The sequence below is a fragment of the Oreochromis niloticus genome, linkage group LG20, assembly GCF_001858045.2.
Source record: "Oreochromis niloticus isolate F11D_XX linkage group LG20, O_niloticus_UMD_NMBU, whole genome shotgun sequence".
NCBI classification, from domain to species: domain Eukaryota; kingdom Metazoa; phylum Chordata; class Actinopteri; order Cichliformes; family Cichlidae; genus Oreochromis; species Oreochromis niloticus.
The window spans coordinates 16668254-16685401 of NC_031984.2; the positions used below are offsets into that span (position 1 = coordinate 16668254).

The following is a 17148-nucleotide window of genomic DNA, read 5'->3' on the forward strand; positions in this document are numbered from 1 at the left end:
ATTTGTTGTTATTTTACAGAATATTTCTATAGTACATATTGGGGGAAAAAAACAAAAAAACCCAGAAATTTTATTTAATTGTTTATTCGTCATTTACAGTATGAATGGCCACGGGGGAGATCCTCATCAGTAGGAAATGCTATAAAAACCTATGAAAATACAGTTAAAAGTCTAAAATTTATGTGATGTACAGTGGGTCAGATTGGGGTCTTTTGATCATCGGGCCTCATGTTTGACACCTATGTGCTACACCCAATGAACTGTAATTTAACACATTTATCATGTAGTTTCACTGGTCTGGCGGCTGAAAATCAAAGTCTGACATTCCAAACTAAAGTGAATTTAGGGCAACACACAAATCGAATGACTCATTTCCACAGACAAAAGCGGTAGAAAATTTTATTTGTTTTACATTATACCATCATGACAAGCTGCACCATCTATCTTCACATGATTAATCCAGCATTTCATATAAAAAGCACATTCACACAAACTGTATGCACACCTTCTAACTACAATCTCACGTGGACACGACAATAGCATGATTCCTTTTAAAACAATCTGTACACAGGTCTCTTCCTCTAGTAAAAATTTATAATCCTGCTCAGAGAAACCATTATCAAGTGATTCACAGCGGGGAAACAAAAACATTTACAGTACATTTCACAGGTAAACACAACTGTAGTCGTGCCTACTTAGACTTCCTTCTCTTGGCCTGTGTGGGGCTCGCTCCAGCTTCTGTCAAAGAGAAGACATGCATTTGTGTCAGGGAAATACTAGCAGGCACAGCTTGGATATAGTGATTGATACTGTGTCTTTTTTAATTACCTTTTACAGCAGCACTGGTTGCAGGCCTGGCCGATCTCTTCCTAAGGCTGCTGTCTGCTACTGGCTCCTCCTCCACCTCTTTCTCAGCCCGGGAGCTGCGCCTGCTTGGCCCTTTGGGCTTCTCCACAGCAGCTCTGGGAGAACAAGATAGAAAAGGGGAAAAAAGGAAAAGAAAAGAAAAGGAGAACAACACAAGAAAGTGTTAACAAACAGACAAAGGTGTGAGTTAACTCTGCTCTAGTCAGAGAAAGATATAATACCAATCAGGACTCTGCTGTTTTTCCTCGTCTACCACAGATACTGTCCGTCTTCATCCCGACAGCATCCACTACGCTGACATGATCACTGCTTGTGTCTTTTCAGCACAAACGTGTTAAAATACATACCTTGAGACTAAGTTGATGGGCGCCTTTCTTTTCTTTGCCCATCTGTGATAGAAGTGGAAAAACAGCGGTAAACTATACACTGTGCTGAACAAAACATGGCTTCACTTCCCCCCACCATAACACGACAATCCCCAGGAAAAGAAACACGGCCATAAAGGTCAGCGGGAGAGCTACAATTTGTTCTGTGACAGGCTGCTCATTGTTCAACCTTTTGACATGCATTAATATAATTATATTGTTGCATGCTTATCATACGTACCCGTTGCTGAAGCCACTTGGCTCATTGATTTCACCATGTATCCCCCCATGGCCAAGCAAATGAACTCCCTGAGTTTCAGTGAAGCTTGAAATGTCTAAGCATTTCTTCTTCAAAAGCATGAATCTTAAGATTAGACCAGCTTTTTCAAAGATCAGCAGTAAGGGACACCTTAAAAACCCTAGCCCGTGACACATTACACAGCAATTAACAAACCATAACATAGAACATGATCTTACCCCTGTTCAGAACCAGTCGAGGCCTCTTCACCTGAACAAAACAAAAAAAGGAATTATTCACGTGCAATTTAAATCCCAATGGCTTATATTCTATTTCGGCAAGAAGTATTTTAACAGCTCAAAAACAAGGATGACAACACTAACCTGTCTTCTCGGTGGCAGTAGGTTCCTGTGACTGTGGAGCTTCTTGTTGAATAGGTGCTGGGAGGTGAAAGAATAAAACAGTTCAATTGACATATCTAAATAAATAACACATTAAAATACACACCACTGACTGTTCAAATAAAGGCACATATGATATAGCTATGTAATTTCATATAGGGAGCTAAACAGTGGATTCTTCTTCAAAAATTCACGTAGCTCACAGCTTCACGTTTACCTGCTGTGGTCTGAGTGGTTTCAGCAGCTGCTCCAGCTGTTGGGATGGAGGGCTCCACAGCTGTTGCAGGGTCAGACTGGCCTGCTGGAACTCCGCTTGGGTTACCAGCTGGAGAGGATGTGGTCTGGGGACCCTCCTGAACAGGTCCAGGTGTGGCAAGGGTTGGAATAATGGACGGTACTGGACTTTGTACAAGGGGAACCGTGGAGAGCACAGCTGGAGAAGAAACACCAGTGGGAGTAGCAACTACAGCCACAACAGGAGCTTGAGATGTTACAGCTTGCATTGGGGTTGAGACTGAAGCTGGTGCATGTGCTTGAGTCTGGCTTATAATCTGAGTAGGAGCAGTGACTTGACCAGGAACTGGGACTGGAGATGAAACTGCAGGCATAGCAAGGGTGTTTTGGGAAACAGCAGTAGTATGGGGAGCTTGTGCTTCAGTCTGAATGGCTGGACTAGCAGGAGGATGAAAGACCTGTGGCGGCACAGCCCCTGTGTGCCCCTGTCCAGGCCTTTCCACAGAACTTTGCTGGGAGTCCGCTGTAACAGAAACAGCTACAGCAACCTGTGCAGGCTTACTTCTTAACTGGGCAGTTGGAGATGAAGAAACAGGGCTTTTCCGGACGGTGTTAACAGCCCCAGGACTAGAGCAGGGAGGAGGAGAAGCCAGAGGTGGCTGAAAGGGAGAAGATGCTGAAGGGCTGGGATGAGGAGATGGCTGTGGGACTGGGTGAGATTTTGGAGTAGAAGTAGCCTCACCAGGGCTTTCTGTTTTGTTAGCTGCTGGGTTACTTTGAAGACCTAGGGGAGGTGCTGGGGCCGGTGATGACATACTAGTGGCAATCTGAAGCTGTCCAACAGCATTTCTAGTGGGCTGACTGCTGGTCATGTTAGTCGCTGAGGACTGGGTAGAGGTTGGAGCAGCAGACAGTTGGATATTTGCATTTGACACTTGGATAGACCCCACCATGGTGACTGACTGAGATACCACTGTAGTATTGGGAGCCACAGATGAACTTGGGACCTGGAAAATTGGGTTGATAAATACAGGGGTGGTTGTGATGAACTGAGGAGGTCGGGATGCTGAATTCTGCTGCCGGATGTCTTGAGGTCTAATGTTCCTGTGAGGGACAGCCACCATAGTGGAAACCATAGATGTGGGTGGCTGTGAAGCAGGGGCAGAAGTGATAGGGTTTGAGGCCACAAACACAGTGATCTGGTTGGGGGAAATGGTGCTAGAAGAGGCAGGGATCTGTATGACTGAGTGGACACTTGTCACAGTTTTAGGACTAGGGCTTGGTTTTGGAGCTGAACCAATTTGGTTGACAGCAGAGCTAGAATTCAAACTATTACTAACAGTGGATGCAGAACTAATCTGACTGGAAGCAATTGTACTGGGGTTTACACTTGTGGTGGCATTAGTGTTGGTACTGACTGAGTGTGTAGGTGTTGGATTTACATTTGAACTAGGAATGACACCAAGACTGGAAACTGGGTTTTGATTAAGGCTGGGAGTGGTATTGGAGTTCATGCTATTGGGAGGGTGTGAACCAAGAACTGAAACAGGCAGTAAGTTAGGACTGCTGGTAGGGACTGGGACAGCAGGTTTGAGTTTAGCTTCGGTTTCTGCAGTATTAGCAACAGACACTGCCACATCTGTGCTCTGGGAATTACTGTGAAGTGGTCTTTCTGGATCAAAAGCAGACTTAGGACTGTCCTTTCCCATCACATCCCTAACAGTACTACTCTGTATGGGTCTCAGGGACATATTTGGAACACCTGTGTTATCCAGTAACTGGTTTAGGGAAGTCGGGGCTGCTCTGATAGCAGGTGAGACCTCAGACTCCTGTACAGGTGCTGAGTGTGTCAGCTGCCTATCAACAGTGCCAGTCTGCAGTTCCAAGTCAGTTTTAGGCTGATGAGGTGCAGGCAGACGAGGGCTAGTCATTCTGGGTGCTGATAACTCCCTTAAAGGCTGTGGCTGTGACTGAGACTGTGGCATCTGTCGCTGCTCTGCTGTTATCATTCCCTGACTATCCCTGACTCCATCAGCAGGGTTACCTTGAATTCCATGAAGGTTGCTCTGGGTCTGCTGCGCCTCCATGGAACCAGTCACTTGTGAAGCCATAGATACTGGACTTGGAGGAACTGAGGTAGGGCTTAGCATCATTGTTTGGCCCTGAGGACTGACCAACTGCTGCTGGTGTGGAGGGCCAGAGACAGCCATTTTTGCCCCTTTCTGTCTTCCTGGACTTGGGGTGGCTGACTTACGACTAGAGGCTGGGCTTGACCTCCTACTATTGCTGGGACTTGCCCTCTTACCCTGCACTCCAGCTGGTTTGTCCTGTTTAGCACCTACCATCCCAGCACCAGAACCAGCAGAAAATGCCTGCTGATTGTTGTTAGTGTTATTTGCACCAGCACTGCCATTGTTGTTTCCTGGTAAAGTCAGGCTAGGAGGTGCCTGTCCAATGGCTTTCAGAGTTGTTGGATTAAGACCTTGCTGATCAAATCCTCTGTTTAGGTTTGGCTGCCTGGGCGGCAGAGGAATGTTAATTTTGGGAGGAAAAAGCCCTGCAATAGAGGCATTCAGCCTCTCGGGTGAAAGGTTAATTTCTGAGGGTTCAGTACTGGGTGGACGATTGGTTGGGGTGAGGGGATGGTGGTATGGTCTGGGGCTGGCTCTGTTGGGGGTTTTAGGCCTTGAACTTTGTGAGGTTGTTGGGACATTGGGGAAATGAAGACCAGGCATGGGGCCTCCTTGTTGAGGTTGAGTGGGTAACTGCTGCTGAGGACTAGCTCCAGTATGCTGGGGCATCTGCGCGGGACCAGGGCCTTGCTTCATCATGTGAGTGTTGGAGGCCTGATTGCCCACAATCTGTTGAGGGCCATTTCCTGGTTGTCCCCCCATTTCTGGGCCACCAGGTCTGTCCTGCTTTGAGTGGGCACCTGAAGGGGCTTCTTCAGATCCAGTACCTTGGGGGGCCTGTCCTGCATCAGAATTGGACATTCGTCGTGCAGCCCCTGCAAGCTAAAAAGTAGAGAGGGAAAAAAAAGGCAAACTGTTTAAATTACATCTTTGCATTCAAAACTTAAATGCTAAAAAAATAGATGAAAATGTCAGCTCTATGTTAATTTATGTCCCAACAGGGCCCTCACCTGTGGGTTTACCATCAGGGGCATTCCTCTAGCTTTGTCAGGTGACGGTGGCACCCCTCCAGGTCCTTGAAGGCTGATCATCACAGGCATGTTGCCTTGCTGTGAGACAGGATGTCTTTGCACCTCAGTTTGATTGCCCATTCCTCGGGGAGGTAGCTGCCCTCCTGGAGGGATGGGCATACGATTCTTCGCCTGCTCCTGCTGCATCTTCAGCATCATCATCATCTGCTGTTGTTGTTGCTAGAAAGAAACATGAGGCTCACTGCTAAGTATGAACTGACACAGTGTTATGCTAATACTAAAAATTGTCACCGATGTATATGACTTCATTACCTGCTGTTGCAAGTGTGGTTGCTGTTGTGGTTGCTGCTGTGGTTGCTGCTGTAGCTGATGAGGGTGCATTTGGGGCTGGCCTTGACCTGTAGTCTGCTGCCCTGACATCCCCTGCTGCCCTGACATCCCCTGCTGCCCTTGCGCATTCTGGAGACCTTGTATCTGTTGCATGTGTTGCATCTGCTGCTGTTGCAACTGTTGCTGTTGTTGCTGTAACTGTTGCTGCTGCTGCAACTGTTGCTGCTGTTGCTGTATTTGCTGTTGCATTTGTTGCTGCTGATGCTGCATTTGTTGTTGCTGCATCTGCTGTTGTTGCATGTGCTGCATCTGCTGTTGTTGTTGCTGTGATGGTGGTTGTTGTTGCTGCTGCTGCTGCATCTGCTGTTGCTGTGATGGTGGTTGTTGTTGTTGTTGCTGCTGCTGCTGTTGTTGTTGCTGCTGTGATGGTGGTTGTTGTTGCTGCTGCTGCATAAATTGCATGGGTACTTGCTGCAATACTCTCTGGTCTCCAGGTTGGCCAGGAAAGCCTAAGTAAAAGCATAAAAAGATCCACAAATACATTTTTTTTTTTTTTTTTAAAGATGCCATGTATTAAAAAAGGTTGCTGCAAATAAATAGTGTTGGGGTATTTGCATTGGACCAAATCCAACTTAAATGCGCACAAAATATCTAGAAATGTATGTTGCTATTTACCTGCAGGCCTGTTAGCAAATTCAGGGTGTTTCTGGCCTGCGTTGTCTAAACCCATACCATGTTCACCACCTAGATTTGGCAGTTCAGCATCCTCCATGCCAGCAGCCACTTCAAGACTACTAAGAAGAGAAAGAAATTGTTGAAGAATTAGACAATTAACCAATGAGTGATGAAAATAAATTGCATCCCATGGCAAAAAAAACCTGTTACAAGTACAAATTATTACCCAAGTCCCTCTACTTGCTGTTGACCTTCTCCCTCTTTGGGCTTCTTCTTGCGTGCTGGCTTCTTCTTTTTGGGTTTGGCTGGATTTCCCCCACCTGCTCCTTGTTTTCCTCCTGGTCCAAACTGGCTGGCTGAAATATCACTCTGCAGCAGATTGACCAGCAGTGGGCTCGTCAGTGTAACATCTTTGCTAACAGGAAAGCCACCTGGCTGTCCACAAGGTCCTGCAATCTGCATCTGACCTGGAAACTGTGAGTTGAAATTCATGCCATGACCTGGAAAGTGTCCATTTCCCATCTGCATGTGCTGAGGGCCTCCCATCATGCCTTGCTGTTGCTGTGCCTGCATATCAGGAACCATTTGTTGTACTCCCAAATCTCCTGTCCCACTGTTGGGATCCCCCATTGCATGTGGATGTTGCTGAGCTGCCTGTTGTTGTTGTTGTTGCTGCTGTTGCATCATGGCTTGTTGTTGCTTCTGCTGCTGTTGTAACTGCTGCTGTTGCAATTGTTGTTGAATGAGAGGGTGCCCAGAAGGCAGTCTCATCTGTTGCCCATGCATGCCCATAGCTTGATTAGGATTTCCAGCAACAGGAACCTGTTGCGACTGTTGCTGACTCATCTGCTGGTGCTGCTGTTGCTGCTGCTGTTGTAGCTGCTGTTGCAGCTGGTGTTGTTGCATTTGCTGCTGCTGAAGTTGAGCCATTTGCTGTTGCTGCTGTGGAGTCATCTGCTGTGGGCCAACCTGACCCTGGAACTGAGCCATATTACCTGGTACATTTGGAGAAGGACCACGCATCATCTGCCCAGGCATAACCCCGGCTGGCATCTTGCCCCCGAAAGCCTGCTTGTTGCCTTGCATCTGGTTGGCAACCATTTGTTCCATCATTGAGTTTTGTTGCTGCTGTTGTTGCTGCTGCTGCTGCAGGAGCATGGCCTGGTGACCTTGGCCTCCAACCATCTGACCCTGCCCATGCATCACCCCCTGGCCTTGCTGAGGCATCATCTGCTTGGGTGGGGTCATCCCTCCTCTCTGCCCTTGATTGATGGGCCTTGAAAGGACAGTCTGACCGGCACCCTGGCCTTGAACCATCTGGCTGGGGGAGGAGGACACAGGCTGGGCCTGATGCTGGAGGCCCATCATCTGGGTCTGGAGGCCAGGCTGTTGCTGGCCCATACTAGGCCCAGCAGTTGTACCAGGCGCTGAACCTGCCATGCCACTTTGAACACCCATAACACTAGGTGGAGCATGGGGTGGTCCCTGCATTGAGCTTGGTGTAGAGGCTGATGGTTGAGCTCCTAATGCAAAATGGGTTGGGGAGGGACATAAAGACAATAACTTTATGGATTTCATGTGAGGTAATCAGCTATTATGCCTTCTGCTAACTGCACACAGAGCCATGCTTTGTTAAATTAGATTATAAGGTGTCCAGAGACAAATTACTATTAGTCTACTATAAGTCACCTACTATTATGTGAAAGGTGTAGTTAATTTGTTTGACATGAAGTTTACACAAAAACTACCATATCTTTCATCTGAATTGCTGGAGAAGTGAAACATGTCCAAAGGAAGAGTCCATTAAATTTTGGTGTGAATTCTCATCACTTTCTTTAAACCCCCAGTCACAAAGGCCTAGAGACCGGTCTGCAACCCATAGGGAAAATGTGTTATCGCTTATGCCAACCACCTAGGTTGCTGATGGGTCTCTAGACCTGCTTGACAAAATAGAGCACTGGCTTTTTGCAGAGTTAAGATCATGCTCTTATTCAAAGTGTCAGTCTAACGCATGTTGCACTGACACCGTTTGACAAATACATTCTCATCTTTATCAGAAACCGCACAGGTGGATCCATAGCATAAACAATTTAAAATACATGACTAATATTTTAATAAAAAACTTGATAATTAAAAATGATGAATTTTGACTTGGTCTTAACAGGAGTAAACTGAATACATTGCTCTAGATTAAGCTACTAATGCCATTTTTTTTAATGAACCCTTTCATATTAGTACACATGGCACTATATGGCCTACCGGCCACTATAAGTTTGTCAAAATCAAAGTTAAGGCCTATAATGAATATATTGCTATTTAATATACATAATAATGTATAATAATGTTATTAACTATTTTAAGCTGTTTCTCAGTGATCTAACAACGCTAAACTACAAACTCTGCAACTATATGCTCTAACAATACAGATATATCTATTAAATGTAAAAAACTGTGATTGTCTTAACAGTTTACTGGCCAAAAGAAAATAAAAAACTATATAAAAGATGCCCATTTTAATGTATTAGAAAGCAGATCATTGTGTTGCACCTAAGACATAAATCCCACACATGTGCAGTGTTGTAGACATTTTACCTGTGTGAGCCATTGCTTGGCCGCTCTGTAGCTGCTGGCCGGGGCCTCCAACAGGGGTTCCTGGAGTGCTAGCACTCACCTGACCTTGAACAAAGTTTGGGTTTGGAAAGCCTATGGGACGCTTTGGCATACCTGCATATATAAAACATTTTGATATTTTAGACATCTTAGAACCAAATATGTAATATTTTTCTGATAACCAAAAACTTGTTTTTTGATAGGCATTTTAGTCTGACAATAAATAATTATGAAGAGCATCTCACCTGGGTGAACTTGGGCCCCAGGCTGTCCATGCTGTGGCATTCCCATAAATGCCTGTTGCATGTTACCCTGTTGACTGAGGGCTGCCCTTCCTGGTGAACCTACACCCTGGGGGAAGCCCTGCGGAGTTGTAGGTCTCTGAGCCATCATAGGTGGTGTCCCCGGTGAACCCTGCTGAAAAGGAGATGAGGACGAACCAGGGGATTTGGCAGTGAGGTTACCCTGTGGTCCAGTAGTTGGTGGTAGGGGTGGAGGAGGTCTTGGTGGCCCTGCAACACCAGCGGCAGGCTGTTGACCTTTAGGCTGGGGAGCAGCAAACTGACCCATTCCAGCTTGTTGTTGTTGCTGTAGTTGTCCCTGTCCCATGGCACCGAATACCTGCCCAGCCTGCTGGCTGCCAACTGGGTAGGGGGGCGGAGGATGACTGGGGGTCTGAACTGTAGCAAGGGAAGGTGGGCGTTGAACCATCTGTGCTTGGGGTGGGGGCTTTCTCCAGGCAGGGCCTCCTTGGGCCGTTGGTGGTTGGAGGACACCAGGAGGCAACTGATTCCAACCAGAGGGCGCAGCCATCTGGCCTGATTGGTTGAATGGAGGTCTAGGTCCAAGTTGGGAGAGCTGAGCTTGTTGCTGAGCCTGTTGCTGCTGGTGATGCTGATGTTGTAGCTGCTGCAGTGCAGCAGGATTGAGAGGTCTCCCAGCCTGTAGAGCCTGCATGTGATGGGCAGCTTGAGGAGGCATGGGGCCTGAGCCATGGGGACCAGCCTGTTGATGCTGAAGCTGTTGCTGCTGCTGGACTGACATCATTGGATCCATCGCATCTGTGAGTCAGGAAGATGCAATTTTTCCTGTTACAGTACAGTATAAGATGCAACATATCCTAAAATGCAACATGTAGAGAAATAAAAAACTTGAACCTGTTTGTGAAGGTGGTCTCTGAAGTCGAGGGTGGATCTGTCCACTACTACTTGGTAACATAGTCTGACCTACCATGCCAGGCCCTGGAGGAACCATCGATGGATTAGCCATCCGAACCCCTCCTAGAGGACATATGCATATTTATTCATTATGAAATACAAAAATAAAAATAATACAAAAATGTGTAAATACTTGTTTGAAAACGCAACAAATTCACAATTACTAACAAGACCACATTAGGGATAACAAGAACCAAAAAAGAAGTAACCACTACAAATTTTTATTTATTGAAAAACTAGTAAAAGAACTATCAAACAAATTCTCAAGAACTTCCTATGGCTACCATGTGTGTTAATTTGAGTAAAGTAATACCTGGACCAGGCTGACCAGGAAAACCAGCATCCATTCTTATCTGACCAGGTGCACCCATTGGTCCATTCACCCTTACTTCTTGTCCTCGATTTGGTCCCATAGCCACATTGATGGCACCTTCCCCTGAACATCAATGGAGAGAAACAATAAGTAACTTAATCTGTACAGGAAGTCCTGTTTGCACGCTTTATTTTGAAGTGCCATAGGAAAAAAATGGTCTCATGCATCCTGCTTTGACGTGCAGTGAACTGTGAGGACTGTGCCGTTACCTTCTATCTGGACAGAGAGAATCCCCAGGTCTCTGAGCTGCTGCTGGTTGTTCTGGGCCAACAGACGGAGTCGCTCAGCAGCATCCCGAGGAATGTTGAAGGTAACCCGCACGCTGTTCCACGGCTCCACGTGCTGCGGTTGAAGCCGCTCAGGGCCTAGAGGAGCAATAATTAATGAGGTGGTTTTGCAATTACAGTGCACAGAATGGAAATTTTTTTTCTGGTTATTGGGGGGGGGGGGGGGGGGGGGGGGGGGGGGGAGACCGGGACAAAAATGGTAACATGTCTGCATTTGCAATCCTTGTAAAACTTGTTTTACAAGGATTGCAGTGTACCATAGATCATTAAATATTCATGACATTAGAATGCCATTTTATATTGTCGAGTGTCAACAAAACCCCTAAGAGTCAATATTACAATCAGAAACATGGAAAGATCCAAGTGGAGTCTCCTCAAGACTGATATAAATGCAGACATCAGTAGAAACAACTTTCAGTAGCACTTGAAAGTTTGCATTTGTTCATCTATTAATGAGCAGCTTTTTAAAATGCAAATTGTCAAACACAAATAACTTTTTCAAAATAAAAGCGTTAAGGGAAATAAAACTAACCCATATCGAGCACATTTGGAATCCCACTGAGGATTGTCTCAAGTTTCTGAGTGAAGTCTTCATCATCCATATTTCCTTGAAAGGCAACAAAGACTGTAAAATCTTCTTCCTCCCCGCCATCATGCTTCTCAAGTTTTTCTTCTTCTGTTACTGTGCTTCCATGGCAACTGTCAGCATCCTCTCCTGCATCATCCCCAACACCAGAGTCCCTGTCGGATTCATTATCAGCCTCTAGGTACTCTGTCCTCTGGGATGTCTCAGGTGGGGTCCGGTGGTGTGCCATCCTCCCTTCTCAGTAGGAGTGGCGTGTGAACTGTTTTATGCTGCAATCACACATTAGACATAGATTAAGAGTATAATAGGGTAGGCCTTATACAAAGTTTATGTTAAGCCACATGGTCCCTGAAAAATAGACAGTAAACAGCCTATTATTTTATTAAATTTATTTTATATTTTAACTGATACGTGACCTCTGTTGAAACCCAACCCAAACTAATTATACTGGTTCACAAAAAAGATTAAATAAATAAATGAATAAATAATCCCAAATCCATTTTATAATCCACAATGTCTCAGTTGAAAAAACTGTCACAAACACTGATGGACAGCACAAACACTGATGGACAGCATCAGTGTTTGTGACAAATAACTGAAAAATTTGAGTTATAATTTATTTATTTTTTAATTATATGCTTGATGGCTCAGCTGTAGGTGGTAGGCTCCAATGTTAAAGGGAAACAAGGTAAGGACACAAAGTACTATGAGAAAGTGTTGCGTGACCCCTCGTTTGTTTATATTTCCCATCTAACGAGTCAGACTTTGGAAACGCCACACAGAAAGAGCCTAGCCAGATGGTGTATTTGAACCCAGGCCCTTCTTGCTGTGAGGTAACAATGCTAACCACTGTCACACCGAGCGGTTTCTGAGTGGAGTTTACATGTTCTCCCCATGTCTGAGTGAGTTCTTTTTGGGTACTCTGGCTTCCCACTACAGTCCAAAGACATGCAATTAGGTTAGGTTAACTATCTAGATGCATGCTCAATCTTCCAGGTAAGTAAATCTCCGAAGTTTGATTCTGTTCATATGGACGTAGTGTTTTATGATCAAGGAACTGACCTCCCACTGTTCCTTCAGTGGTGCTAGTTTCAGTCATTATGCAAATGTATGTTTATAAGGTTGGGGAAAACTGCATTCAGCTGAGACTGAAGAAGTCACTTGGATGAGTGACGAAAATTTTCTCCCACTGAAAACACTAGGTTCCAGATGAACAGAATCACACTTGGGGGTTAGGTTAACTAGTAATTTGGTCATTCTAAATTGTCCATAGGTGTGAATGTGAGTGTGAATGGTTGTCTGTCTCTCTTTCTGTCCTGCAACAGACTGGCGACCTATCCAAGGTGTACTCAGTCTGTAGCCCTTCGGCAGTTGGGATAGGCTCCAGAACCCCAAAAAACCCTGGATAAGTGGAAGAAAATATATGGATGGAGCTACACTTTCTTTTATTTTTTAAGTGGTCTCTAGCAATAGTTCTCCAGGCTTTCTGAAGGTCTTTCAAAGATTTTCACTGGTCTTTGGTTTTTTCATTCACTGTCCATGACCATTTCAGAAGAATTTGGTTTTATTTATGAAGTCACTTAACACTGACCTATGAATCATTCCAACATAAAAAGGCACCAAACTAAAGGAATGACCTGTGTTCTGTCTAGACATAACACACAGCAAAGAACCTGTTTAAACTGCATCTTAAGGCACTTTGTTACAAGCAGCTAGAGCTGGGCGATAGAACGATAACGATATGTATTGTGAAATAACTTTTTCTCGATAGAAAAATTAAACTATTGCGATAGACCTCATCTCTCTTGTCCTCTTAAAAAAAAAAAGAAAAAAAGAACAGCCAATCCAAATTAAGTAGCTCAGAGCCGAACCAATCACAGCCACAGCGTCACGTCACGTGACTTGTTACGTGCAGCACAAGTGTCAAGGCGCACATGTGTATTTGTTTGGGAAGCAGCCAGCCGGGCTGCCTGGGTAATGGAGGAAATGAGTGTGCCGACTAGAGAAAAATCAACCGAGAGCGTGACCAAAGGTTACCAAAGAAAAAACCGATGATGGTTCCAATGCTGGAGAGCTTGTCGAACAGAATGGCCACAGAAGTTCCGTAGTGTGAAGGTATTTCGGCTATTTCAAGTCTGACAAAAAACAGAGTAGCCCGCACTGTAAATTGTGCCGAAAGCAAGTCTGGAAATACAATAAAGCGGTGCATGCTCAATCTCTGGCTGAAAGCGCTAATTCGTCATTCGGCTTTTGTCAGACTAAAGTAACTGTTAAAACTGTTTGAAAAGCTAAGCTATACAACAAGGAGAGATTGAGAATTTCCTTTTAGTTCTCAGTTTATTTGATATTGACAAAAGTTAGTCAATTTTGTCTGTTCTTCTGTAAAACAAACTAAGATTTATTTTCTAGAATTAAAATTTTGTTTCTAAGTGGAATTGACAATTTAGTAGTCTGTTTTGTTTGTTCTATTTTGAAACTTAAACGCTTTAGCGGCTGCCTTTTGTGTAGTTTGCAATATTTGCCTTTATTTATCTGAAACTGAAGTCTCATGTTCCTTAAGTACATCTACCCTGTTGAACTTATTATGGGAAATAAATATTTAAATTAAAACAAGCTGCTAATTATTTCACATTTTACTTGTGAGCAACGGCACATTTAAATCTTACAAATGTAGTTATTTGGCTTATATCGTGATATATATCGTTATCGCCTGAAATGAAAAAAACATATCGTGATATGAAAAAATCTTATATCACCCAGCTCTACAAGCAGCCTGTTGCAAAAACATCATTTGTTCCCATGCCTTTGAGGTGAAACAAAAAAGATGTGTCCTTAAAAAGGTGAGGTACAACAGAAATGACAGTCCTAAACTAAACTACATAATGCAAAAGAAGAGTACAATTCTTAAGGAAAAAAGGCAGAGGTATGCCAAATTACACATGAAATGGACCAAAAACCAGAGTGATGAACTTACAGAGTGATGAACTGAAATTTGAAAGTTCTGCAGAGCTCTGGAGCGCAACTGTGACCAATTTGGTCACACATGTGACCTAATTTCAAAATGGTGTGACTAAAAAAAACATCCTAGGTCGCACCGGTGCAACCAGCCATTCGAGTAAAAGAAAAAAAAGTCTCAGAGTGGTCAACAACAGACACACATTATGCCCAGATCGTGGTCTAAACCAATCACAGATAGTCAAGGGCAGGACCTCTCTGATTGCCCGTGGTCCCGATATTCCTGTAAGCTTACATGTGTGTACGTTTGAAAGTGCAGGCAGATAGAGAGAGGCAAGTAGCCTAGGCTGATAGAAGTGGATGTAGAAAAGATGAAAAGAACGACTGATAACTTTTTCGTTAAGTTAAGGCATGATCTGTCTGAAATTCATAGCCAGTGCTCTGACATGGAGCCATCAACATCTCAGGTTATGTCTAATACTGGTCCGGAGACAGCATCAGATAATGAGCCACATATGATCAACTCCGAGCCAGAGCCCACTGAAAGTTTCCTGGCTAAGATACAGTAAAGCTGACAACATGATGCACTGCATTTACTTTTGTGAGTGTGGAAAGACCATGGCCGGCAATACTGCATTTGTGACTGGTGCTAATACGTTTCGAATTGATCAAGAAGGCCAAATTACAGTAGTTGGCCATCTGAGGGGCATGTGACAGCAATGGAGCATAGTCCATAAGATATCAAGCTGTTCTTTTGTGCTTGTGCACCTAAGAAAAGAAGTTAGGTGCACCAGTGCAAGCGTGGCAAAAGGTTAGTCTGTGTCAAATGCCAGATAATGTATGAGAGAAGTCAGAGAGAGAAAAAGTACCCACAACCATCTGTAAAACACAGTGGAAACTCTGTCTTGGTTTGGGGCGACATTGGAGAAAAGCACCAGATTTTCATCCACTATACAGTAGCACGGTGGCATGATTGTTAGGCCTGTTCCATAGAACTATTCCTAAAGGCTACTTAAGGAAATGACTTGAATAAAAGAAAGCTTGCCTAAGAGTTTACGCTGTGTTCAAGAATAAAGATGGTCATATCAAATGTTGACTTTCAAGTTTGTTAGAATTGTACAAACTCTGCTTTTACCTCATATACTGTATATTTCCGCAAGTTTAACTAAATTTCTGCATCATTTTCCAAGCAAACTGAACAGAAATAAGTAGTGGCTCAAGACAATGGCACAGTACAGCAAGTATGTAAATGGCCATCACTGCAAATCATACGTTAACACACCTGTAATACAATGACGTCACTTTGACCGGTGATGGTGAACTTATTATCGAAGACATGTCAAATAACAGAAAATTGCTCTGTAAGAGGCAGGGTTATTTAAAGTGCAGCTTAATTTACATTACTGCCAATTAAAGTCTTACAACACATACATTTACTGCCATGAACCGTAACTTGCTTTACAACAACGGCCCAGCAGTAGCACGGGCCTTAGCGCAAACATAAGCTAACGTAAAGCGATCAAAATCCCCAGGGCGACCACATATTCCCCCTATCCTATGCTGCTGTGCATTTTCTTGCCCTCTTGAGAACACTTAATAGCCGAAAGTAACACGGTTTTCACCACACTATGAAAGAGGATAAATTAACGTCAAGGCTGTCCCCCCTGGCTTCTCCAGAGGCTCCAGTTCGCGATCGTTAGCTACGTTAGCTGGATAGCACAGAAGGTAATTCAGCATGAATGCATTGAAACGCAATGCATTAGCTTTCCAATTCGCTAAGTTTAGCTTACAACATATTATGATAAGTAAAATAGGCCTAAGAAAAGCAAAAGCCTTACCACATATATTCATCTGAAAATAAGTTGAAGCAGTCGGCATCTGCTTGCTAGATTAGCTAACAAAACATGAATCAAATACAGTGTAAATTTACAGCCAAGTTACAACTTCCGGCGATGATTTTCAAAATAAAAACCGAGGAAGTAACGTTTTTTGTAATAAAAGTAACTGAAGTAAATAAAAAAAAATTACATAATTCTAAAATTTTAATAATAACAATAATAATAATAATAATAATTATTATTATTATTATTTCATAATTCGTTTTTGTAAAATAGCAGCTGAATAATTTTAAAAGGTAGTGGGGTTGTCACATTGCTAGTTACTACCACTTTAGAAAGCATTATGGAATTCTGTCAGTATCACACATTTGACCTGACAGTCCATTTTGGAGTGGTCAGTTTGTGGGAAAAACACACAACTTTGAGTAGAGAAAGTATTTTGTAATTTTCACGGGTATGACTAATGTTTATTGTTGTTTTTGTATTAATAGATCACATAATATTAGTAATTAAAAACTAGACCCCATATACCATTTGCTACTGATTTTAAGTTCAGGTCTTGTGTAATTTGACATCCCTAAACATTTTCTCTCCATTTCCCTTCCTTAATGATTTCTTGACAGAAACACTGAAACCATTTGCAATGATGCTTCAGTAGATGTATTAACTGCAGGAATAGATGCATCTGTCAGGTCTTGTGTCAGCTCTTTAGTGGATTTCTTTTCTCTTTTTGTTAAGGACACGTCTTTGAGATACTCTTTATCTGGGGTACGTAGTTTTCTCAGCCTGGCACTTCTTCTGTCCTCCACTTGTCCAGTTTACTCAATTTATTTTAAGGATACACTCCACACACTCTGGGAATCACCTTGTTAAATGTGAAAATACAATTTTATGCCAATCAATCTGCTATATTTTGCATTTTTCATAGTCAGTTAAAGATACAATTAAAAATCCTTTGCTAAGGTTTTTGTTGTTTGAATGATTCACAGGTCAGTGTCAAATGATTTAA

The 17148-nt window shown here is 43.5% G+C and overlaps 1 protein-coding gene across 3 annotated transcripts; it reads right to left on the reverse strand.

Annotated features, from left to right (window-relative positions):
• Window positions 1-381: 381 nt before the first annotated feature.
• On the reverse strand, window positions 382-16269 carry ncoa6 (nuclear receptor coactivator 6). 3 transcript variants are annotated; one of them, XM_019349562.2, is made up of 17 exons: window positions 16140-16269; window positions 11293-11615; window positions 10683-10838; window positions 10414-10536; window positions 10041-10163; window positions 9129-9944; window positions 8866-8997; window positions 6500-7796; window positions 6274-6389; window positions 5581-6107; window positions 5248-5487; window positions 2089-5119; window positions 1854-1910; window positions 1710-1740; window positions 1215-1256; window positions 829-962; window positions 382-738 (listed from the first exon to the last, which is right to left on the reverse strand). In XM_019349562.2, exons 2-17 carry the CDS (start codon window positions 11573-11575, stop codon window positions 692-694), a joined length of 7155 nt encoding a protein of 2384 aa, XP_019205107.1. In that variant the 5' UTR covers window positions 11576-11615; window positions 16140-16269; the 3' UTR covers window positions 382-691. The 3 variants fall into 3 exon arrangements, with proteins under 3 accessions (XP_019205107.1, XP_019205106.1, XP_019205108.1); XM_019349561.2 differs by having other exon boundaries at window positions 6274-6392; XM_019349563.2 differs by lacking the exon at window positions 1215-1256 and having other exon boundaries at window positions 6274-6392.
• Between the last annotated feature and the right edge of the window lie 879 nt (window positions 16270-17148).

Excerpts from the sequence above, each read along its gene's own strand:
- ncoa6 (XM_019349561.2), bottom strand. The coding sequence starts at position 11,575 with ATGGCACACCACCGGACCCCACCTGAGACATCCCAGAGGACAGAGTAC. Across the intron at positions 1,911-2,088 it reads AACCACTCAGACCACAGCAG|CACCTATTCAACAAGAAGCT; the intron begins GTAAACGTGAAG and ends TTCACCTCCCAG. Across the intron at positions 963-1,214 it reads CCCATCAACTTAGTCTCAAG|AGCTGCTGTGGAGAAGCCCA; the intron begins GTATGTATTTTA and ends TTGTTCTCCCAG.